This window comes from Haliaeetus leucocephalus, unplaced genomic scaffold (assembly GCF_000737465.1).
Source record: "Haliaeetus leucocephalus isolate CR32 unplaced genomic scaffold, Haliaeetus_leucocephalus-4.0 Scaffold195, whole genome shotgun sequence".
NCBI lineage: Eukaryota > Metazoa > Chordata > Aves > Accipitriformes > Accipitridae > Haliaeetus > Haliaeetus leucocephalus.
In genome coordinates, this window is record NW_010972631.1 from 1,516,590 (window position 1) to 1,541,777 (window position 25,188).

General features: G+C 38.7%; 1 protein-coding gene across 1 annotated transcript in view; it reads left to right on the top strand.

The window, feature by feature from the left end:
* The window catches only part of RNGTT (RNA guanylyltransferase and 5'-phosphatase), a 173,417-nt gene that overhangs the window by 128,433 nt on the left and 19,796 nt on the right, over positions 1 to 25,188 (top strand). The window contains exon 13 of the mRNA XM_010565702.1: positions 13,834 to 13,900. Coding sequence (XP_010564004.1) covers positions 13,834 to 13,900 — 67 coding nt within the window. The remainder of the gene's footprint in view (positions 1 to 13,833; positions 13,901 to 25,188) is intronic.

A 25,188-nucleotide genomic window follows, 5' to 3' on the forward strand; every position in this document is an offset into this window, starting at 1 on the left:
TTATTTTGTTATGCTTATCATATATATATTAAAAATAGCCACATTTTGAGACATGAAAGTCTTTCTTCATAGTCGAGATTAACTTGCATGCTCCAGTCCTTGTTTTTCCCAGCTATATCACTTAGTCTAAGAAAACATACTATTTTTTCGTAGAGACTTTGTCTTACCTTAAATCAGACCTGAATTAAGTTCACAGTGTTTTTAATGAACAATGTGAATATTTTTTTTTCTGTAATACCTGTAATTAATTACAGTTAGCTGTATTACCTAAAAAGGCTTATTATCCTTGCAGGTAGCTTATAATACCACCATGAGGATCTTCTACTTGCGAAATCAAAATATACTGAACCACGTTGCACTAATTTTTTTAGCAGGCTTTTTTTGGCAAGGGTAAATTATAGTCCAAAAGGACATGCAAAATTGCTTGCAGTAAGAAATTATGTCTTGGAAGCATATTGCAAAAAGGAAAAAAAACCCACCCTGCTTTACTGTACATTTGTTAATTAATAACTTAATAATTTATGTTACATAGATCTTCTCAGAAATAGATGAAAGAAGAGACAGAGCAGGTCATCCTGATACCAGTTAAATCAGTAGTTATCAGCCAAGGACTGGAAGTAACTAATTTTTTGTCCTATGCAGTTAGCATTTAATCATAATTGTGCTTTCACTTGTGCCCTACATAATAAAAATTCATCATTCAGGACAGTAAATGAAAAGATGCTCTCTTTCTGTAATAATAATATAGCAATTTTTATGAAGAATTCAATTATTTTTTTCCCACAGTGTATAAGAAAGATACATTTTTGCAAGTTACTCATCACCTGGGGCCTCTTAGAGAGTGTGTCACAAAATAGGTTAATAATTTCAAGCAAAGTCTGAAAAGCTGGCATTGGAAAAGAAGAGACTAGAAATACCGATAGTGTATGAAGAGCTAGCAAAATGGTTATATTGGACCAAAAATTTTGTAGAAGCAGCTCCCTAGAATGATGATGGTTCCTGGTCCTATTCCTCAGCCCTTGTGCAGGCAAGCAAGTGGGTCTGGCTGCATGGGACTTCTTGGGGTGTTGGTGAACTCGGATGTGACTGTACCCCAAGCGCCTGGGAAGAATGGAGCCTGGCTAGTGCCCCGTGTGCTTTTAGTAGCTGCGTCAGGTTTGTGTTGCCGTGGACATCATGGCTGCTCAGGAGGGACTGCAACAGTAGTTCTCAACCTGGGAGCTGTTGCTTGTGAAGCAAACGCTGTGTGTGGAGGGGAGGCACCTCAGAAGGGTTTTTTGTTCCTAATCCGTTTGCTGGTTGTCCTCTGTTTCTTAGCACCGTCCAAGCTGCCATCAGCCAAGTGCGTTCCCGCTCCCCTCCTGGCCGGTCCAAGAAAAGTATGCTTCCCCTATCTGCATTTGGGAATTGGGATGAATGGTGCTAAAGTTAGGAGAAAGAAGAAGGGGGAAGAGGGGTGATGTATTGGAGGGAAGTAGTCATCTTAAAAAGCCTGTACAAAACAAAACCAAGGGACAGCTGAATGTTAAAGTCAGAAGTAAAGGCAAGAAAGAGGAATGGAGAAAGGGATTACTGGAGGAGATGTGGCACTTCTGAAGTGAGGCAGAGCACCCTGATAGCAGAGCACTGATTTCCCTTACAGAGAAAGGAGCCTTATGGGTAAGGTTATGGATTTTTTTTTTTTGAGCAGGCTAATACACCAGAAAGACAGGGCAGCTTTACTGCAAATGCCTTCTAGATTACAGGTGCAATAATCGGTATTACAGTGTTGGCAGTTGGTATTAAAAGGTAATAGTCCTTTCTTTTGTCACACTCAGGAAAGTACTTCAGCTGCATTTCTTAATACTTCAGAATGCAGAATACTTCATTCTGTGTTTATTAACTACCTGAATAATGTCTGTAAAAGAAATTTCATTTAAAAGTTCATATAATGAATGTGCTGAGGGACTTAATTTTATAATGAACTTAGAAGCTAAATCTTGCACCATCCGTGCAGGTTTTAGAAGTAAGAGTGAATCATTCAGTAGAGTTCATGAAGTCTCTGACAGCCTTCCTGTCTTATTTTGGGTGGTAGGTTTGTTCGCAGGAGATGGGTGTTCATGCATTCTGCTGGTGGCCCTTGTGTCTGAGTAGATGGCAGCTGGGTGGGTATCGCTCCTAATTCCAGACAAACAATTCGTTGTTTGTCACAGGCTTCACTTGAGGATTGCAATCTGCATAGTTCCCCAGGAACCCATACCAAAATGGTTTGTAGACTGTAATGCAATAATTTCTGTGGTTGTGCATGATTAATTAAGAAACTATTTATTTTTAATAAATCATTAAAGTGGTGTGGGGAAATGGGAAGAAAAAGAAATCTGTTGGAGTGGCCCACCATGCATATGGCTAAGAGTGCTCTTTTGTTATGCCTTCCCATGGAGGATCTTTTAGAAGAAGGTGGGAATTTTCATACTGATTATATCTCTGATCCATGTAGACAAGTGAATTTTATATACTTTACTGTTGTTAGTCTTCTAGATATTTTTATTATGCACCTGCATGTTCAGCTCCTGTTTCTCTTGCACACCAGGGCAGCGTCAATGAGCTCCAATCTAATTATGTGTTTTGTGGTGAAGTATTTATCAGATTTGAATTCTCCCTCAATCAGCATAATTCAATCACCCCTTGTTCTTTTGTTATGAGAAATGAAATATGGAACACCTGATCAATCTGTGGTTTGCCCTGCATTGTCAAAAGGATACTGGTACCAACTGATTTACTCAGGATGCCTTATGCTATGCTTCAGAGTGGTTTACAGTATTTTCTCTGAAAAGCTTTTGCATCCATAATTCATCAGATTTTTGATATATGGTAGAGTCACCTCCATGGGATACAGAAGTACCTTTTTCGTAATGCAGAGGAATTCTCTCTAAATTTGGCCAACCTGCAGAGTGGCCTGTTTTCTTTTACTTGGAGGTGTTAGCTGCCAAAGTCTGGGACCGCCATGAGGTCCTGCCACCACTGGTGCGGCATGCAGGGCACTAGGAAAAGCAGAAAACTGTTGGAGCAGCTGTGCTGACAAATGAAGGGCAGAATGGGGGAGATTATAGCCAGATGAGACCACCCCATCACAGCTTTCCTGCCAATTCTTTGTCATGGTTTTTCAGCAGTAACAACCTGCGTTAAAATTGCTGAATATTTCAATTTCCAGCTCTGCTCTGATGATTTGGAATAGTTGTGCAGGACAGAAGTTTGGCTTTATTTTTTTTTTTATTTTAAAATAGAAAGACCAAAGACAAAGGAATGACAAAACCTCATGTGGACAGAAAGTTCAGTGAGCTTCACAGTCAAGCCTTTGAATGTTAGGAAATAGAGTTTTAGTTGCCAGGTTCCTATACATTATGATACATTCCTTAATTAAATGGATAAGTACCTTTCCCTAATTCATACACACAGGAGCACATACCTTTCCCTGCACAGGAGAGTAATGGTATGGTTGTAAGGGTGATTGTAGGTATGGCATCAGCTTCCTTTCAAAGTGATGAACTTTGTAATCTAGCTAAAGTTGCCAGCCTTTGCTTCATACTTGCTTCATCAGCAGACTTTCTCTGTTCATGACTTTTTCAGATTACTAATAAATATATTAAACAGTCTGTTACATAAATTGAATAGTCACTTGGCCTTTGCCAAGATGAAAACTGACCATTTATTCTGCCTGTCCAGTCTCTTAATCACGTTTGATCCATAACAGTAAGTAGCCTTTTCCATATAAAAGTACTTACTGCCTAGTTTCATTTTTTAAAAAATAAATTACTGTGGAAGACTGTAACAGAAGCCTTTTGGCAGTCTGAATCGATTATGTCAGTGTGGTGCCTCTCCTGTCCCCCACTCCTTGTTAAGCACTCTTTCATTAAAATGATCAAAAGAGAGGCAGATGCAGCCACAGTGTGAATGCAGGGGATGTGCAACCTCCTAAGTAGCACTGCCATGTGTGGCCAAGGTGGGCATGCTGAACAATGCTGTGCTAAGGGGTAGGACTCCAAGAAGTTTGCGGGAAATTACCCTATTTGGGTGTTAAAGGTTGACATGGCGTTTTTTAATAGCCATTCAGACCCTCCATATTGAGAAACATCAGAAATCTTGGATATGTTGCATCAGGGTTTGGTGATTTATTTCACCTTAATTATGAATATATCCCCAGAGCTTTTCTTTTAGTACCTCTATTTCTGCAGGCATTTCATTTTGGTAACTGAAAATAAGTGTTCCTGACTAGGTACCTTTATTTTTTAAGTAGGTACAAACAAATCCATTAGTTTTTCAGCAGTCTCCCTGTCTTCCTTAGTTGCTCCTTGTATTTCCACATAATCAAGTGAATCTACTGAATTTTTTTTACCAGTTTTGTACTTGAATATACTTGAGGTTTTTTGCCATTATCTCATTTATTTCTTCTATATCTTATTTGCTGTTAGAAATCTGCTTTTCCTAAGTAGCTCCCAAGACACTTATAATGTCTTTGTTTTGACTTTAAAATATCTGTAATTAGACTTATTTTATTGAAGTCTCCTGGTGTAAAGCTTCACATTGTGGTGTCAATTCTTCACTTAATTCTGGATGTTGAATTTGCTAGTATTGTGGTCTCTGTTATATTTTAAAAGGTGGCCAAGGTGAAAGGACCCTTACGGGGTCCTAGACTAGAACGTGGATTTACAGTGAGCCCGCTGGAGGGCTGTGTGAGTGCTCTTGCTTTGTCATATGTGGATAAACCTGGGCAGAGTTGCAGCACAGCCTGTGTCAGGCAGGTCTTTTAGCAAACTGGGACTTGTTCCTAACTCCTGGCCTATATTTCAGTGAGATGAAAGGGATGATATTCAGAAAGAAAAATTGACGTTTACTATCAGAGATAGATTCTAATAGTGAAATCTCTCAGACTATGTAATAGTCTCCCAAAGGAAAAGGCAAGCAGCCTCATTTTTCAGGTAATTTATGGCCAGCCTGGCCAAATTGCTCATTACGCTACAGGGAATAATATTCCACTGGTGGAGGAATGGGCATGATTATTTAATGGGTACTTTTTGTTTCTACTTACTTTTCCTTTCTACTTTTTATGGATAAGCTATATGTAAATGTAGTCAAAATGCTTCTTTATGTGATTTGCTTGTAAGGCAAAGCCTGGACAAACATGACAATATTATCAGTGCTAGACATAGATGCAGCAAACAAAAGGAAGTGCTTTTGGGAACATCTGATGTTGTTATTTTATTTATAAAGTGCAAGAATGTTTCTTAAAAAATCTTCCTGGCTCTAGGAAAGCATTCGTGTACCCCCCCCCCCCAAAAAAAAACCCCAAACCCAAACCAGCAGCCGAACACCTGTTCAAAAATAATGCAAATTAAACCCTCCTAACTCAAAGTAAACCTTGATATTGGTCAGTTCATTCTTTTTGACCATGATCTAGAATCACTTGCAGACCATTACGTCAAATATGAGGTCACTTCGTTTTGCAGTTTTGAGCTCTGTAAATGTAATTTCTATTGTGTTTGGGATATAACAGTGGTAACGTTATTCAGTGGAAGTATGTCTTTCAGGGATCAGTTACTTCCTAGATTCCCATTATGAATAGCCAATGACAGTGATTTACTGTAGGGAGTGAGGTAGTTCAGTGAAAACTTTCAAGTATTGCGCATAGAAACTTTTACCATGAAGGGCAATTAGCACATAACATTGATATTTTTGCCTGAGTTGCATGTGTTTCAGAAAGCAGCATGCTTATTAATACGACTAATAACACACACTGTTGGAGTACTCTTGTGGGAAGGCTGAGGGTGTTAAATTCAAGTCTGCAGTTTGTGCTATCCACTGCATTTTTCCCCATGAATATTACTTAGAATACAGTTTTGTGTTAATTGCTGTCACCATTAACTTGGCTTGGGATATTCTGCAAATTCAGAATTCAATGAATGAAAAGGTCGTGCTTACGTTTCTGTGGGTTTTTTATTGCAGAGATACATTTAGCATTGTAAAATTTACAGTCTCTTTTTTAACGCTTGATTGTATCCCTTCCCAACCTTCCCTCCTTGCCTTGAGTTCAAAGCCAGGTTTTTTTGCATCTTTACTATGTAACCAGCCATGCATAGTATCTCTTCCAGTTCCCTCATAGCTTTTTTCAGTTTGTGCTCTAATTTGAGGAAGAATGTCCTAAATCAGATACATGGTCTATTTGCCTACTGTTTACCATGGTGATTATACTAGAATAGCTTTTATTTGTCCATGAAAAAAAGTTTTCTTGACTGATGATTAAAAAATTTTGTTATAATATTTTCATAGACTGCAAAGTGGTTTGATAAATGTGCTGTAGAAAGCAGGAGAGAGCTCTTCTGTCTTGCCTATGAAGCTCCTGCTTTACTACTGTTAGTATTCTGTGTGCAAGGTTCACTACTGCTTCTGTGAACTCACAGGTTCTTTGGCTCTTTATACTTTTAGAACGAAATGAAATGCATGTTGTTTGCAGACCATATATGCATGTCAGTTTAAGTTCACAAGATTATCTGTGCACTGGTATTAACCTTTTCCAGAACTTGTATCCTTTTATATACTTTTATGTTTTATAATACCTAGTGTAATATTTTCACTATCTTACTCTTAGTCTGTGAAATAAATTAATGAAATAATTAATGATCTTGAAAAAAAAAAATTGAATGTAGGAAGTTAATTCTTTTGACCCTAACAGCAATTTTATAATTCTCTATTTATGCTTTTCTGATTTTCTTCTTGCTTTTTCTTTCAATTTCATATTCCTAGAAAATACATAATTAGAGTAGAAAAGCAATGGGGAGCAATTATCATAAGCAAGAAGCAAAATATAATTGTAGTGTCACTGTAGTAGAATCCAAGTTATGGTTCAAGAGACTACTTAAGAAAATGCTTCTCTTCCCATGGTTAAGATATTGCAGCACAGTGTACAGTGTTCCCTCACAGTTTAAGTGAACACAGGGTAAATACAGAATATTTATTATATTCTTCAGAGGACAGCAGCAGCAGCATGTGAATATGGGGTCATTTCTGTTGTGCCATGATGCTTGCTTTGTGCTCATGTCATCGTGCAATAATGACATACTGGGATAATTTCTTTGCATAATGGAATATAAACTTTGTAAAATTATGTATAAAAGTTACCTTTATCTTCAAAGGCATATGTGAAAACTGTTTAAATAATGTTTGAAAATACAGGTATTGAACTTACAAAGATGTTGCTTCCATTCTTGGGGCTGCTGTTCTTCCATGTTTGTAACTGGTAAGTCATTTCTGCCTAAAATGTGCAAATGCATTCAGAGCGATTTTTAGAGACAGTAAAAAGCACTTATAGAGCATACCAGTGGAATTCTTTGTATGTGCTTATCACACAAAAAGTATATTTTAAAATGAAGTGTAAAAACATTCAGACCATAACTAATATTAATCCCTATTATATAGTTATTTTAAATATGGGAGTTTGGAATGTGAGTGTGGTCACAGCAATTTTCCAAAAATTTTATCTGACTGTCCAATTTGTATTTTAAGCAGGTTGTTTTCCATTTTTGGCCTTAATAGTCCACTAATGCACATGCTGAGATGTTCTTATCAATAAAGATACGGATGTGCAGAAGGGTCAGTAGCCCCACTGAGCGTCAGGATTGTTTTTTCTTTCAGTTTTGTTTCACATCTATTCCACTCTTGATATGTGTCTTCTCAGCATTGAAATCTTTTCACCAGCAACCTCTGCGAAGACTGCAAATGTCTTTCCGCAGCATATGAAGGATGAGGTTGTTAGATCAGATCCCAGCCTCATTGTAGCTATTTGTTGCTGCTTCTGACTGTAAAATGGAAGTAGTCCATGCATCTTAATCCCGTTGTCTCATCAGTGGAATTGGTATTCCTGTTTAATCATTCTGCTAAGGTGAAATCCCTTCCATGCAGACACCAAGGGCATTTCAGGTATTGGTCCACCATTCAGATCAACCAGAAAAAACCCTGTCCGATCTGGAGAGAGTCCTTTCAGGTAGGAGAACAGATCCCGCAGCAGGAGCTGCCCCTTTTCCTTTGTTGAAAGCAGTCAATTCCATCTACACCATCATTAGAAGTACAGACAGATACGCATAGCTGTTAGGCTGAGTTTTGGAAGTTTCTGCAGTCATGGATGCACTCAAATACTTTTCTGGTTATGCAATGTAACAACAAAGTCTTGTTACATCTAACAAAGTTTTGGTGGCAGGCTGTAGCACTTAGCGAGCTCTTTAAACACAAACTCATCTAGAGTCTGGCTTTTTGGTGATTGGAAGAGCTAGTGAAAGAAACAGGCACCAGTCAAGAATAAAACCAGAAATACCGAATCTAGTGAGTCAGCTTATGTGGAGCGATGAACTATTCTTCAACCACAATGTATGTCAAGATAAATTTTAGGATTGCCTTATATAGATACTGAAAGATCCTATTTGATAAATTGTCATCAGTTCTGGGATTTTGGTGAGTGTTCTTGTGGAAATTTAAGGAAGAAGTTACACATTCTGTTCCAGAGGGTTAGTGAATAACTGAAGCGTTGCTGTAGGCAGCTCTGCATGCCTCCCACTGCCTATAAAAAACCAGACAACTCAAGCCCATATGCCTGTTCATTGGTCATCATTTTCCTTCGACACATTCCACCTTTCCAATGCCATTTTCCTTACCTCTTTTCAGCCCTTCTGCTGCACACATTGCGTTTTTTCACTCCATACTCCCTGCTTTCCAAGCCTGTCCGACCTCTGTGCTGTTGCCTAGAGCTGCAAGTCTCAGTCTGTGTTCCTGCACGATATGCCACCGGTCTTGCAACAGAGCAAGCGCAGGAGCTGCTGCCTCGCACAGGAGCAAGTTACCGCGTTCGGCTAATCTGCAGTAACTTGCTCCTGTGAGAGGCGGCGGCTCCTGGCTCCACCCTGCTCCTTTATTTCTCTGCATGCTCCTTTCTGGAAACCTCCTTCCGTAGTCTGCACAGCAGCACTAGGATCCGTATAGCCAACTGGTTTGCGTATGAACTGTTCAGAAGTTATGTTTTCAGCTCCACAGTTTGCACGGCCCTGTTTGATAGCCCGAGCGGACTTGCAAGGCAGCCCTTGGAGTCTGAAGGGGTCGGCGTTTGGGGTTCAGGTCAAGCTGAAGTGGCGTCCTCAAGGTGTACCTCCCAGCAAGATACAGAAGAAGTATTTGATGCCTGCTGTCTGCCCTCACAAAGTACTATGTAACGGCTGGACCGTTGGTGTGTTGGTGAGCTGTGCCTGAATCTTTGCTGAGAATATCTTGAAATACTCACCTGCATCTTAGCAGACAGCTCTTAGTGAGTTACCGGGAACAGACCACGTGTAGAGAAGAGGAAACGATCAGGCTTCTTCGAAATGTGCTGCCCTCATAAAGGCCATGGCCAAGGGTCGCTCCACTTCCATGGCCGAAGGCGGTAGGAAGGGGGCAATGGTACTGGGACTGTCCTAGCGCCCACAGCAAGGTCAGCTGTGCTGGGGGAGGGTGAGCTCTGTGGTACATCAACCTCTGCTGCTCCCGTAGCCCTAATCCGCCCGTCTTCTGCAGCCCAGAGCTCTGCCCCAATGCTTTCCAACCCAGAGGGCTGCTTTGTCGCTCCTTTATACCGCTCTCATCCCTCTTGTGTTCCACGTTCCCTGCCATCTCACGCTGCCTTATTCCAAGTTTCCTTTCACCCAAGCTCTTAATCCTGTCTTGTATTTATTTGCATTTACCCCCCTCACACCACATTTTTTGGATCGCTGTGCCTGACTGTGCCCGCTCCTACAGTCAGCTTCCCCCACAAGCAGCAGTGCCTGGCTCCTGCAGCTCGGATTTTGAAAACATTCGGTACATTTTACATCCCAGAAAAGGCCAAATCTAGGATTCCGAAGGCAGAAAATAGGGGATTTGGTAGTAACTGTATGGCAGCATTTTCTTGGTACTGGAAAGGCCTTTAACACCTTGACACTATATTGGCAAAAGTCAGGAATGGTTTGTCCTGACAATTTTGGGTTTTTTATGCTGTTTGCACGGAACACAAAAATACAGCCTGAATAGGCACATCGGGCTAGAATTCTGCTCACTTGGGTGTATAGGACAGGAGTGTGGGGAGTGTAGTGTTATGTATGGACAGCACATCTTAAAGAACCGCTGCTTATTGGAGTGAGGTTTCTTTCCTTCTACTTACAGAAAAAAATGGGAGTTGTGTTGATAATGTATTAAATGGAAGAGACTACAAATAAAATACTCAGCAATCTGTAAGCTAATATGATTAGTTGGGGCAACTTTGTATATTGCTACATATTTTCAAGTAAAAGTAAATATATGTATTGGAGTGCCAGTAGGTATTTGCATTTTTGACGATTGTTTCTCATAATTTTAAGGTAATTATTTGAACGTGAAATTCAAAGATGATAATTGCGCTGTGAAACTGTCACCAGTGTTTCAGAGGCTGGTATTGATTTTGGCCAATTACAGGTGATGTCCAGCCATTAGTAGGGTTAGGTGTTGAGTACTGCTGACGGTGTTTTGAGAATAGAACTGTGCAAATGTGAAATTAGCTAAGAAATAGAAGACTGACATTTTAAAAGAGTGCATTGGCATAGGGAAACATAGAAGTGCTTATAAATGAACCTGCCTACCATTGGAAAGTCTTCAAAGGCAAAGGGTAGTTAGTTGAGAGCATTGGGAAAGAATATTTGTATCAATTTGGACATGTTGAAGTTTATGGTATAAAGTTAATTGTAAGTACTTAAAAATGCAGCCTGGTGTTGTGGTAAAGAGCTACAAGAATGGCTGTGTAGAATTTGAACTTTCTGATTGGTGAGGAGTACCTCTTAATGTTAATTTAGAGGTCAGTCATGCTGAGTTCCTGTGGGTGAGATGGAGATTGGCATATACTCCTCTGTCTCACCCTTCTCCTTGATGGCACACGTTTTTTTGATACGGCCACTGGTGGCTGCTGAGGGAGCAGAACCACTCTTGCAGTAGCTTGGCCTATCCAGAGCCTCAGCGGTGACTCTCGCCACAGTCTGCTTACCTCTCCAGACTCTTCTGTGTGAGCTCAGTCTCTGAAATATGGAGATAATGCTGATAAGAAAGACCCTGAAATAAAAGAGTTTATGTTAGTCATGAGATTCAGAGTTTTTTAATTGCTCAGACCATTTAGGGGCGGAAAGACAAAGTGTTTCAGGACATTAAATTATGATCATATTGGGATGCTTATTTCAACCTCAATGAGTGCTTATATGGAAAACTGACTGGTTTTGCATGTTGGTGATATAATTTGAACTTCAGAACTTGAGAGGAATGTGAAAACTAGAGAAACAAAGAATGCAACCTTTTCTTTAAGCAGGGGAAAGTTACAAATAACTTTCTATTCCCTAAAAATTTTGCTACTACTGCATCGAATTAACATTGCCTTTTTGAAGTGCCATGTGAATACAAATAAAAAATTATAAGTAAAATACTTTTCAGCCAAGGCAGTGAATAAATAGTAATAAGCGTGTACTGTGTCAATATCAATCTTACTAAGGAAGCCAATTCTTGCAGTTCATTTGCAGGTTTTGGGTGTACATCAGTGATAGCAAGTTAAATGGTGTAGGCAGCTGTGTGGTCTTCTGGAAAGACCAGTCTTAAGGTTCCCTAGGTGTTTGCTACTTCTAACTTAAGCCATCCTAAAGACTCAGACTTTTAATGGTCCTGCATTTCTATCTGGTAAAGAAAACAATGTGAAGACTAACCACGTGGGAATAATCACACTGTATGTCTTCTCTATTTTTAGGTCCCTTACTAGAAATACAGCTGGTGGATTTTATTTTTTCCTTTTCTGCCTTACAAAAATTATGTGCAGTTCTTTTTAAGAATACTTTTTTTGCTTTAAGGTGCTCTCTCTCAAATATGGTGACATACCCTGAATCCTTTTTTACAGATTCTCTTTTAACTTTTTTCACTAATTACTTCCCATATGTTTCTTTTCATTTAGAAAACGCTTAAATATTTTCCAAGTTTGCTTTATAGTCCTGGGAGAAGGTTTGATCAATATGCTGGCTTCTCCAACTCCAGACACCTGAGTTCTGAAAAAATTTAACTCGTTGTGACTGCATATGAGTTTGATATGCTTATCCTGACTTCCATATACTGCAGAACCAGTGCGAAACAGTACAGTCTTCCCAACGGAGTCCAGCACACTGATGGGCAAAGGGAGGAAGCTACTTGCCTGTCCAGGCTGTGACTAATTTGCTCTGATCCTTACTGGTCTTTCCTTCCTTTGGGTATTTCTGTCACTGCCCAGGAAATTTCTGTATACCATATCTAATTACAGAAGGATTTTTTGAAGCCGATACACAGTTCGACACCACTTCTTTCTTACTTAACTGTTTTATACATATGAATGTTTCGACTTTGTCATTTTGCTGAGTTCCACCAATTACTGCTGCTGGTGAACCAGTTTAAGGTCATATATATCATATCGTTGTCAGAACTGGGAAGAATCAAAATCATACTAAGATGTGTACATTCTGTGGGGTCAAAACGATTTACTGCCATCTAAGTTCCTGCTTTCTTTTGTTTATGAAAACAGGCCTGGTGATGGTAAGAAATTAGTTGAAAATCACAGCTGGTTTATATATAGAAAAAAATATATAACTCGGTATGAATTAAAAGTATATATATGCTTAAAAACATAAGACTGAGAGACACCTCAGTGTCAGACTTAAGCAGAATAATGCCTGCATTCGTGCTTATTTCTGGTTATTAAATTTAATTCATATGTGAGGCCTTATTACTAAAGGGAATGAGATGTAAAATTGAAAGAAAATATAAAATAGCAAACACTTAATGAAAACTTGGAGCTACCAAAGAGTATGGTGGGTTTTGAACATCCGTTTTAATCAAAACCGAAACTCTTTCAGGGGTTTGTCATCCAAAAGTTCATATTATGGGGGCGCCTGTATTTCAGGGTAATGCTTTTGGAGCCTGTAGAGTAGAGGGAATGACCGCTCTGCTGCTGCTTAGGAAGAGGAACATCGTGATTGTCCAGTTTGAACAGTACAGTGCTCTCCTACCCGTTTTGCTGGCCAGTGATGTTCTTGTCTGCCTGTTCATAGCAGCAGCACCCTAATGCTCCTTTGGGATTTGGAGTTTGTGTAGTAATAACATTGACTTGCACAGTATCTGCAGAAATCAAACTAACTCGTTTCCAGAAGTACCAGCAGCTGTTTGAGTCAACTTACCCACTGTCCCTCTGGATCTTGGTGCTGTATGCAGTGACTTTATAAAGAGTTGAAGAGAACAGCAGGCACAAACTGCATCTGGGGCTCTTTTTATGTTGGAAGCCATTAGACAGTATTGCAGAGATTCTCTGTTATTTCTCTACTTGTATGATGTCATTTTTGTATTACTTGTGCGTACTTTTATTTGCTGTAATCTGTTTTAACTCTTAGGCCTGCTGCTGTGAATGTGTGTTTACTAGTCTTTTCTCTTGCTGTCCCTTTGTCTCTGATGGTCTCTTAATAAATAGAAAAGGCACATACCTGCTGTTCTTCCATGTTACTGAGTGACATCCATCACAAAGAAGCCTGTGCAATGATTTTGTTGAAGAGGTGCTTGCACCGTAAACAGAAATTACCAATGTGCATTCATCTTTAATGCACATCTTTTCTTTTTTGTAGTAGTTAAATAGAATTGTGTAATCAGATTTGCAAAGGTAGCTCTTGCTATTGTAATGAAGCTTGTTACCCTCCTAGGGTTCAGTAACAACTATTGGACATGCAAAAAAACTTACAGATGTAAAGTGATATCTCAAAAGATTTTTTTCATTTTTTTTAGGCTACTCACCCAGAATGTTGGTCTTCTTTATGTTGGAAACTTTGACAGACCTTTTGCACAAATTAAGGTACGATCAATAAGCTGGGGGGGATGTGGCTATTTAAATTATTTCACTTCTGTATGATTTAAGTCTTGATTTAGAGAACTTCAAGTTATCAGTACAGCGTCAGGAAAAATAACAGAAAATAGTGCTACTGTGGTGATACCATATTCTGGGTTTGCTCCTAGTTACATCTGTGTACTTAACTTGTCAAAGAAGTTTAGTTTTTCCTATCATCCTTTGATTAATTTGGACTCTGGTTTATCCTTTGATTAATTTGGACTCTGGTTTAATTATCAGAAGGAAAATTTTCTTTTTAGGTTACCTTGTCAGTGACATTTCAAAACAAAGCCACTTTTGGAACTCTGTAATTCTTTAAGTGATCCTTGTCAGGGAAGACACTGCAGTAAAAAGCACAGATTGTTTTCCCAGTATTATTAGATTTATTATGAAAGACTCATACAATTGGTGGAAAATGATTTGTCTTTTATGACTTATTGTTTCTTTTCTTTCAGTTGAACTGTAATAGTTTCATGTTTCTAATTGCCAGTTGCTAATTAGTTATTGTCATGTCACTTGCAAACAAAAATGTTTTGCAAGAATATATAGACTGATTTTGATGAGTTTCACTGGGTTTTTTCGTAGGACAAAGAGGGGGAGGCATTAGCGTGTCAGCCATTACACTGGGATGTGGAAATGTGGTATCTGTTTTAGAATGCTGAAGTGTTCCCATGTCCCAGATGATACCTGTAATTACTACATATTCTGCACTCTTGGCAGCATTGTTCCCTCCATCGTGTGCACACGCTTGTGCCTCTCAGAATTTTAAAAGCCTTGGTTTTGTTTTACATCAAAATGAAACTTAATTTCTAAAACTCAGATGTGTTCCTTTGCCATCCCTAATTACATTACTGAAGAACAGTATGCCCAACCATATCTAGCAAATACTTGCTTTTTGTAGCTTAAACCTTAGTACTGTTTTAAAATTACGTTAAAATAACAGATGCATGCTTTTCCTCTTCCCTCTTCCTTTTCTCTCTCTCCCCAATTCCTATATGTGTATTATTCAGTTTGGCTAATAATCAAACAATTTAAATGTGTCTTACATGAAATGTCTTGCCAGAAGTTTAATCACAAATAAGCTTGTATGTTTTTGGTGATAACTCTTCAGAATAGCGCTTGTTTAAGTGCTTTATAAAAGTTCCCACACACTGTTCTCCCCTTCCAGTCGAGGCCCTATTCCCACCCTCACCTGCCCTATCCACTTCTAATAATAAGCAGCAAAATGGGGAGGTTTTCCCCATGGCTGGGAAGTGTTTGTAAGTTCACTGAGAGAGAAGAGGCGTATGCTGCACTTGTTTCCAGCCGCTTGTGATCAGCAGTGGTACTTCTCCCGTCACTTGCGGCCAGGGAGAGGTCCTTCTGCTCACAGGACAGCTGCAAAGCAGATGCTGTGCAGGATCAAAGTGCAAGACTGAGTATCATATCGCTAGCAAATGCTTAGGGAAAGAGTGCAAAAACAGGATAAATACAAAGTACGCAGCCAGTTTCCTGCAGTTTGCATGCAGGGCCTTCTCTGCTGGAAGTTGTATCTGCATCCTGGTGCTTAATAGACTCAGTTGGACCTTCTTCCCCGAATGTGCCTAAGGGATTTTCCACTAAATTTTCAACATACAGAGCCATACTATCACTGTGAGTTAAGGTAGTATTTTATTTCTTTTAAATCTGTTGCCTGATAATTCATTTTGGTTCAGCCTAGGCCTTATGTCAGGAGAAATGGTAAGCAGTCATTCTCTATTCCTGACATTATCTTCTCTTCCATATTACCCCAATCTTGCATTTTCTAGGCTACAAAAACTATCTATTCACTTACTCCCTGCATCCAACCATTCAGTATCTCCAATCAACACCATTTCTGTTCTTTGTACCCTTCTGTATTTCTACTATTGCCTTTTTTTAAGGTAGGAAATGGCACAATATTCAACATATGAGCACAATAATATTTTCTGTTCTGCTTGCTGTTCTTACCTTATATATGGTACAATGCTTGATAAATATCTGACATACGTTTAATTTGAGTAGGTTGTTGTTAGACTTTCTGGTAATATATCGCTGGTGTAGTCTCATCCTAAATGTTGTGTTTGCCACAGAACAGGTAATGTGGACATTCAAAATAACTTTCAGTTATTACCTAGGAAGAACAAAGCTTATTATCCACTAAATTACTGTAGATTACGTAGACATGTTTGAATAATCCTGAAATGATAAGCTAATTTGTCTCAGGATCATCTCTTCTGTGGCTTGTATTATTAGCTGCAATTGGGAAATGGCGTGCAGTTAACAAAAACAATACGCTTTTTTAATTGAGCTCCCATCTGATTGCTTGGAGGTTCTAGAAGGATGTTGACTGCATGACAGCAGGAGGAATTGGTATAGAGTGATGGGGTTACACCCTCTTAGAGATCTTCAGCTCCAAAAATGGGGAGTAATAATTCACCTGAAGAGTTGGTGCTGCAAAAAGAAATGTATGTACTCTGGACATATACAGTGGTCTTATGTAACTGTTAATACAAGTTTCTTTCATTCTTCCCCCAGCAGTTCTTCAGGTCTTTCCTACGCAGTTGCTAATGATTCCACCAGTTAAAAGACCTGTGAACCACACTTGATCCTGGAATAAGGCAGAGTCTTTGTAATCTTTTAGTTCAGATGGGCTTTTGCTCACCGTGTGATGGATTGGTCTCTCTCGTTATATAAATTACCCACTCACGTTCATTTGCGAACACCCCAAGTATTATATATTCTATTAAGATATGGCATTTCTTACCAAACGTGCATTAAGGAATGCCCCAAACCACTACACTCCTCTGTCAGTGTGGATTTATTACTCGAAGTGAACCATTATACAGCAGTACTTCCAATGCATTTTAGTGCACTTTCAGTTGGACAAATAGGAATGTTACCAGGCCTTTGAAATATTCATAGTAAACATATAAACTGCCATGCTAGTACTCATAAATTCATGTTTCAATTTGTGTGCATTTACAAAACTGCAAAGAGAGAAACTCCTTGTCAAAGTATCCCTTCCCAAAAACAAACAAGCTTGATTTTCCAGAACTGTGCAGGAGATAATTGCACCAGGGTCTTTGATGATGAAGACTGTAGATGGCAAGTCTGGGAAGAGATTTTGAAATACTATCGTCTCTTCTAGGATGATTTTTCTCTGTCTTTCTCATATGCAATAATTCATTAATATTTATATATATATTAATATTTATAATGTTTCTGAGACATAGATGAACTGGTAAGATTAACCAAAATTACCTGATTTTTTTCTTCCTCCTGACTTGCTTTCAGTGGTATCAGCGGTAGTGCTTGATAGATGTTTGATCTCTGTACTTCATTATATAAAAGAAATGTGAAGCATTCACTCCTCAAGCATTTGAATCCTGTATCTGGTAGCAGACAGATTAGAAGAAATGGAAAAAAGTATTTTCCTGGCTAGAGGGATCTGCCTAGAATTTTTGCTTTCCAGTAATGTGCCAGTTCATAGATACTGCAAGATTTTGTATGTTGCTGCTTTGAACAGAGTTCATGATACAGAACTTTTAAGTTATCACATAGTGGGTTTGTATTTGGTTTTGATAGCTTTCTACTAGGGTATGTTCAGTGAGTTTCAGTAAGTTTGATGGCTTATAAAAATGATGGCTATTTCAGTTAGCTGATGAGGGTACTAAATTAATTAATGATTTGAATGTCAAATTTGCTGTGGCAGTGAATTCTCATTTTATTTCCAGGGGACTGTTCTTTAAGGTTATATTGAAGGAATCAATTTCATAGAGGGTAGTTCCTCTTAATAATTTTATTTTGTTTCTAAATGAAATTATTCTAAATTAGTGTTTAATTCTAGTGTCTGTTCAAAGGTGTTGTAGAACAGTTTCACCATAAATGCTTACTGTTTGTATCTTTTCCCACTTAAATAGCTATGTTAGTAGTAGTAGCTACTGTCACATACTTCTGTGTTCATTCAAAGAACTTTGGAGCAATTCAATAATTTGCAGCTTTCTTTGGATCTTAAGTGGTTGTCTTTATTAGTATCTCTTGGAAACTGGATGAAACAAAAAAGGTTTCTGTAAGTGACAATTTTGATCAGCAAGGTAAAGCATTGACATCAGTTGGAATTAACTGGTGAGCTTTCTTAAATCTATTTACATTAAATATTGTTAGAATTCTTTTACTAACAATGAAGCTATTAACACAAAATATTTATCATAGAAATTTTATGTTTATTAAAAGTAACTAAATCCATTGTCCCAACATACTTAATAGTCACCTGATGGAAAGGTATGTTACAGGGTTTTTAACCTGTTTACAGAACAGAAGTCTTCATAAACATATATGACACGTTGTTTTTGAAATAGAGATTTGATCAATGTAGATTAGAATGAAAGCTTAGCTACACTATATCCAGTAATTATAACTATAAAGAAAATGATACTGCTTAATCAATTTATTAGGACTGAAAGTTTTTGCAGTGCAGTTCCTAGTTGCTTCTGGGATTAGGCGAAGCTGTTCAGTACACTGTGTTCTCCATTATTAATCAGTAATGAAGCTTCTGGCAGTCTTTACTATTGAGCTAATGACTAGTTTCATTTTGGGCTCTTAACACATTAAATTACCGTTTAAATAAAGATTAATTACTGCTGTTTTATTTTTAGTATTTTAAGAGTAGTTATTAAAAAGTTTCATAATAAATACTACTTTGTTCAAAATAGAATTGTTCAATTTAATAGAATATGAGGACAGTTACGGTGAAAAGAATATTTTGGAAATAGTGGTGTGTTCTTAGTATTTTGTTGCTATGGTAGGAGCCCAGCAGAAAGATTGTGAAAGTTTTAAGTTTGCTTCTGGGGGATTTGCTGCTGTAGTTACAGCAGTCTTGCTGTCAAGGACTAGCAGGAATCAAGCTCTCTGCTCTGACCTGCAGCTCAGTAGCCGTTATCTGTGATTTTAGTAAACTTGAGAACAGTGGTGGTGCTGATTGCTGGGACAGCTAAACATACTGCCCGCACTCCGGGAATGCAGTTTGCTTCTAAGCTATTATTTGCCCAACTGCCTCATTTTGCCTTGGCAAATACACTTTTAACTTAAAACATGATAAAGTGTAGTGGAGTTCTGCCAGAGAGAGGCCTTGCAGCAGGTAATCACCACAGAATAATTTCTCTGATCATATCACATCAAAACCAGTAGACCCTCCAGATACAAATCCATCCACCTTTACTTGAAGATCCTCAGGCAACTTATCAGTGCCTCAGAGAATTTACTGTAATGTTCGCAAGACCTGAAACATCTTCAACACAGCTGCTTTACCTTTGTCCAGACACAGAGGCTGAACTGATGTCTGAGAACCAGGCCAGACCTCGTTCATGGCTCCTTCAGCAATATCAAACATCTGCAGGTGATTACCAAAGTGATTGGCCACAATTTACCAAGCAATCTTTTCCTGAAAGAAGAGGGAAAAGGAATGAATTGGTGAACTTGCTGCTTTCAAGAGCTTATTTCTTAAGCTAGGATAAGCTGCTGATTTCTCAACTGGTTTTTCTTCCCTGAGTGACAATGACTTCTACTACCAATTAGGGATCCCAAAGGTGGGTGGGCTGCCACTGTCTAATCACAGAGAACAGATATGGAGCACCTTGTTAGGGTACAGCTCTTCAGACTACTCCAAATGTAGGAGGAGAATTAGTCCAACTTTCCCCGTACACTCAGTAGCTGTCCTGACAGAGCTCCACAACAACCACCACGTGGTCTGTACAGTCTCTTGGCAAAACACGTGGGAAAGTTTTCCCTCTGTGCCTGTTGACAGCCAGTAAGAGAATGTTGGTGCCCTAGTTATTTGATGCTTTGCTTACTGGACTTCCATACATATTGACAGAGGTTTTTGTGTTCACTGCCACGGCAGAAAAGGATTTCTTGTTTATCATGGTGAAGTCATAATCTGGCTTTTGTTTCTGTTCCCTGTCTTCCCTTCTTATTATTTTGTGCTGTTAGTGTATTTTATGTGATGCGAATTGCCATAGAATAAAACGTAAGGATATCATGCCTTCAGCTTGAAGAAGACAACAAACACAGCCCTAGAATCTCTGGAGTGAGACATTCCTGAGAAAAAGGAAATACAGATTTATCTGTAGGTGGTTGATTCTGGTTGTTCACGTTGAAGACAAATGATTTCAAACTGAAAGAGACACCACTGGGTTGAATAGACGCCTGGCAAATTAAAGAAAAATAGTGGTAACTTCCTTGGCTAGCTTAGCAAGGTAGTGTCAGAGAAGGATTATTTCATGTTCATATTAGTGGAGTTAACACAGATGGTGAGGGGAAGAAGAAGAGGAGAAGATTATTTTAAAGTAGGAAAGTAATGATAGGAGAACAAATGGGATATGCTGGACAGAAATAATTTTATTCTGAAAGCCGAAGAATACTTTTGCGAGCTGCAGATCTGGATCCAACTTCCACTAGGAACAAACACCTTTACAGTGTTGAGAAGAAATGTGATAATTATATGATTTCATGACTGTGAAAGAAGAAGATAAACTCAGCTAATCTGAGTCCATACATTTCATTAAACACAGTCACTCTGAATTAAAACACACAAACTGAGGATAAAGCTGTATAATATTCCACCTCTTCTGAAGTTCAAACTATATCTTTAGGATAAAGTAATTGACATTAATAATCCATATTTATTTTTGTTAAGTCTCCAAACAGAACTGGTGAGTGACTCTTAATGTTTTGTAGAGTTTTGCGGGATGTTACGTTAAGATTTTCACATCCTCTTGCTAGGTGTGGAAGCTGCACTGGGCATTGCTGGAATTGCTAGTATTGGGCTGTTGAGAAGCTGCATAAAGGAATCCTTCTCTTCCTTTTTCTTATTCTGTTTGTCTTTTGTTGAAACCACCTATATTTGTGCATCATGCAGAAGTCAACACATGGACAGTTTTAGCACCAACACTTAAAAAGTGGGGCTGATTGCCAGATAATCTTTCAAAATAAATTTCTCAATGGAGTGGGAATTTAAGCTTCGTTCCTAATGTTTATTGTTACAAAATGATGATGTACAGTCTTCTCATGGGAAGTCATACAATGCTGAGATGATGTCTTCTTGTGCCTGAACCTGTCCTCCTTTTCCACTCATTCCTTTCTTCTGCACTGATTTCACATAAAGGACTGAGTCAAATTCAACATCTTAGTTTTTATCTTCAGGGTGCTCGGATGGTCTGGGATATATAGCAAGTTACCTGGCATAGGGTTATGGGCTGTGTTTGCCTTCTTCAGGAATGCAGGAAGGTTTTATATTAAAAATAAAGTTAATTCTCAGCAGTGAGAGGGTATTCAGGAGGGCAGCCTAGGACTTGAAGTGAACCTGATGGAACCTGGAGTAGTTAAACATCTCACAATCTCCTGTCCCAAGTTCAAGGTGCTTTTCTTTGACTTTGTGTCCTAAACAATAATCTGAATGTACTCAAAAACAAAATTCTGAATTTGTGACAGCAGTAACAGAAACTCTGAGAGGTAAAAACTGCCCTACCCACACAGTTTGTATCTTCTAAAGAAGATGAGGGAGGTGCTAGAGAGAATTTACTGAACAAACTGCATGTTAGAAAACGTTGTAAGGTGCTAGCAAGAAATGAGCCCCTGCTCATTCCTAAGTTACATGTTTGCTAAAGGTAGCCAATTTAGCTCATTTTGAAAATAGGATACTTTTGAACCATTATTTCGAGAATTAATAAGGAAAGAAAAAAACCATATGGCTTAATTGTTTATCCCTTGACTTCCTTTCATTTCTCTACGTCTTAACATTCTTTGTTGCAGCTTTTCTCAAAAGCAATTGCTAACTTTTAAGGGCAAGGGGTCTTGACTGCCTCTGTGTTTGTATAGTCCCCGGAATATTAGAGCCCTCAGTCCTGCCTGGGAATGTTAGACACGAACAGTATAAATGAATAGTAATACATTTTATGTGTGTGTTTATATTACACTAAATGCCAGCATACAGTGGGCATATTTACTCTCTATAGACACATTGAGGGGAAAAAAATACTAAAAAAAAAAAGTAAAATCTAGCCTTGGAACTGGTGATGTAAACAGAAAAAGAATAACAACTAGAAAATCTGCATGAGCACTGCAAAAACTGAAGCAGTGATTTTGTATGCTGTCACAATTGCTGCCCCTAAGAACAAAATGTTAATGAGCTATAATTTATAAATTCACTCTGTTCTGATGGATCAGATAGTCCCCATTTTGCTTTTTGTCATGATTCTGCCTATGAATGCAGTTAAAAATTTGTTCTTTGTAAAGCATGTGGTGTTCCATAGAAGTCCACAGAATTAGGAAGATTACCTCTGCAGTTTTCTGTTGTTGCTGCCAATAAGATAGAATAATTGGTGCTTGGTTTTAGACTATGATTTGGGGGGGGGGGGGGGGGGGCAGCTTTTGTTATTTCAGCTCCTAGTGGTTTTTTTTGAAAATCAATCCAAGTTTGTTCTTGCTAAGCATAGGGTAAATTAAGCCTTCTGGAAAGGTTAAAATAACAGCTAATTGATTGTAGATCTTAATTTATTAGGTTTTTTTTTAGTTTTATATTTACTTCTGTATTAACTGTTAAAGAAAAAAAATCTTCAAATGCTTTTAATGAGTACTGTAAAAATGAACAGATTGCAGTTTTTTAAGCCTTCCATTTCCTGGGCTTTGGAATTACAAATACATCCTAGCAATAGAAAATCAGTATGATAATACCTCATTTCTCAAAAAGCTTAGAAAAACAAGTGCTAACAAAGGAACCTCATGAAGTCTAAGAGGAGCAAATGCAGGATCGTGCATCAGGGACAGAGGAAGCTGGAGCCTTAACTGGGTGTGCAGCAGCTCTGCAGAAAAGCACCTGAGGGTCCCAGTGGCCACAAGCTGAACGTGAGCCAGCCATGTGCCCTTGCACTGGTAAAGGCCAACCGTACCCTGGGTTGTGTTAGCTAGAGCATAGCTAGGAAAGTCGCTGTTCTCTGCTCCGGCATTTGTGAGACACATCTGGAGTAACCGTGCACTGTTCTGCACTCCCCGGCGCAAGAGAAGTCACCTCGCTGGAGCGATTCCTGCGGGGTCATTGACAAAGGGTAGAGCATGTGGCCTGTGAGAAAAGGTTAAAGAAATTGTGTTTGTTTAGAAGAGAAGGGAAGAGGGGGGACTAATTGCAATCTTCCATCACCTGAAGTGAGACGGCAGAAAAAAGAGAGCCAGATGCTTCTTGGAGATGCTCAGGGAGGGAGAAGAGGGAAAATTCCAGTTGGACGTGAGGAAAAAATTTTCATGGTGAGGTTGGTTGGGCACAGCAGCAGCTTGCCCAGAGAGGCTGTAAAATCTCTGTCTGTGGGGATTTTCAAAGTTTAACTGGAAAAGGCCCTGAGCAACCTGACTCACCCTTGAAGTTAACCCAGCCTAGAGCAGGAGGTTGCATTGGGTGATGGCTGGACATCCCGTCTAACCTGTATTTTTCAGATTCTGTGACATTCTAGAGTATAAGCAGTCACTACTGCGAAATATAACTAGTTCTTAAGGATATATAAAACTGCATCATTTAATGTGTTTATTGGGAAATTGTACAGTTGGATGTTTCTGAGCCTCTGCTGTTACTGATTAAATAGAGCTTAATTTCAGTCCATAATATTAACATATGGTATATCAGTCAGTTTTTCCTCCTTAATCCTTTCCTATGGCTGTGACCATAACTTACAGTATACAAGGCTTTCAATACTTTCATTCTTAGTATCTCGGGTTTTTCTTGTTAAATGTTTACCTTTGTAAGTGGCTGGTTTTCTCATAATGTCAAAAATATGGAAAGATCCATCTTTTTTTTCCATTAAGAGGTAGAATTGCATTCCCTTCCAGAGATCCGATGGTCATCTTTCAAAGAACATACTGTGTTTTCTTCACTAAAATGTTTGTTTAGTAGGAGAAAGTTTGTTGGTTTTTTTTTCCTTTGAAGTCATTCTGCAGCTATTTTCACGTAATGAGCCAGTATGGATTTTTTAATGGAGCGTGTGGTTACGTTGAGAATAAAGCGTCTGTGGCTTAAACTAAAAATCTGTGAGCATAACTGGAACTGAGAAGCCGGTGTTCTCGGGAATGCCTCTAAAACTTAAGAGGTTTATAGATTATTCAGAGCCATATAACTAATTTAAAAAGAATGATAGCAAAGAAGAAAAGAAATTGGAAGTGGCAGCACTGGCTAGATTAGTAGCAAAGCTCAAGATAACAGACTGGAGAAAGAGCAGCCAGTGGGTAGCTGTTGGATGTAAACACACCGAGGAAACTTTGTAATGCGTGAAATGGGGTGTAACTGTTGTGCATAATGGATATTAGTAAGGGAAGACAAATGTGTAAGAGCGTACAACATGGGACACCCAAGCACTGCAGAAACAAAACCTGTGTGTGTGCTGGGAAGACATGGTCACGCTAGCTAACACTGATACCTTCCCTTCTCCTCCAGTCTTGTCTGCGGCCCCTGTTCCAGCTGCGACACTGACCTGCAGTGACTCTTAGGAAAAGCCTCCAAAATTAATCCCCAAGACCATTCGTATTTTCTTCTTCAGTTCCTTTGGTTGGAGTAATTTTGTCCTAATACCTATGAGATTAAGCCAACCAGCAATTTTTTATCGCATTAGGGATGGTTGATTTGGAGTTTCCTGTCTCATTGCCTTTGATAAATAATGATATTTGAAACCAGCAGTAGCTAATGTATGTGCCATCAGACTTTAGTTTTCATGATTTTCTTTTTTTCTCTCAACATTCCTTCTTCTTGAATTCATTTGCTTTCTTACCTTCCTGGTAATTTTCCAAATATTTAGTGTTGATCCCATACAGATACTATTCTGAGAAGTATAGTCATACAGAAAACTGCATTTTCAGAGTAATAAGCAGATTGTGCTTACAGTAGCTTTCCTATGCCCAGTGGTATCAAAACATACTATGATAAATGTGAGCATTAGGACATGTGGATTATGTCTCATTAAATAACACATTAATAGACAGATAGTTTATTTTCCATGTTGAAGAGATGGCAAAAGAAAAGGGTTAAGCTGTGTCTCTGAACCGTAAAGTTATTGCTCACTACCAGCTAAAAATTGCTGAGAAAGATACTGGGAATGAAAGGTTTGTTTTAGCAATAAATGAGTATAGATATTGCAGATATTTCTCATCTGCATTGCATTGAGCCCTCATACTTGTCATGGTGGAATAACTGATCAGGTCATTGTAAAACAGCCAGATTT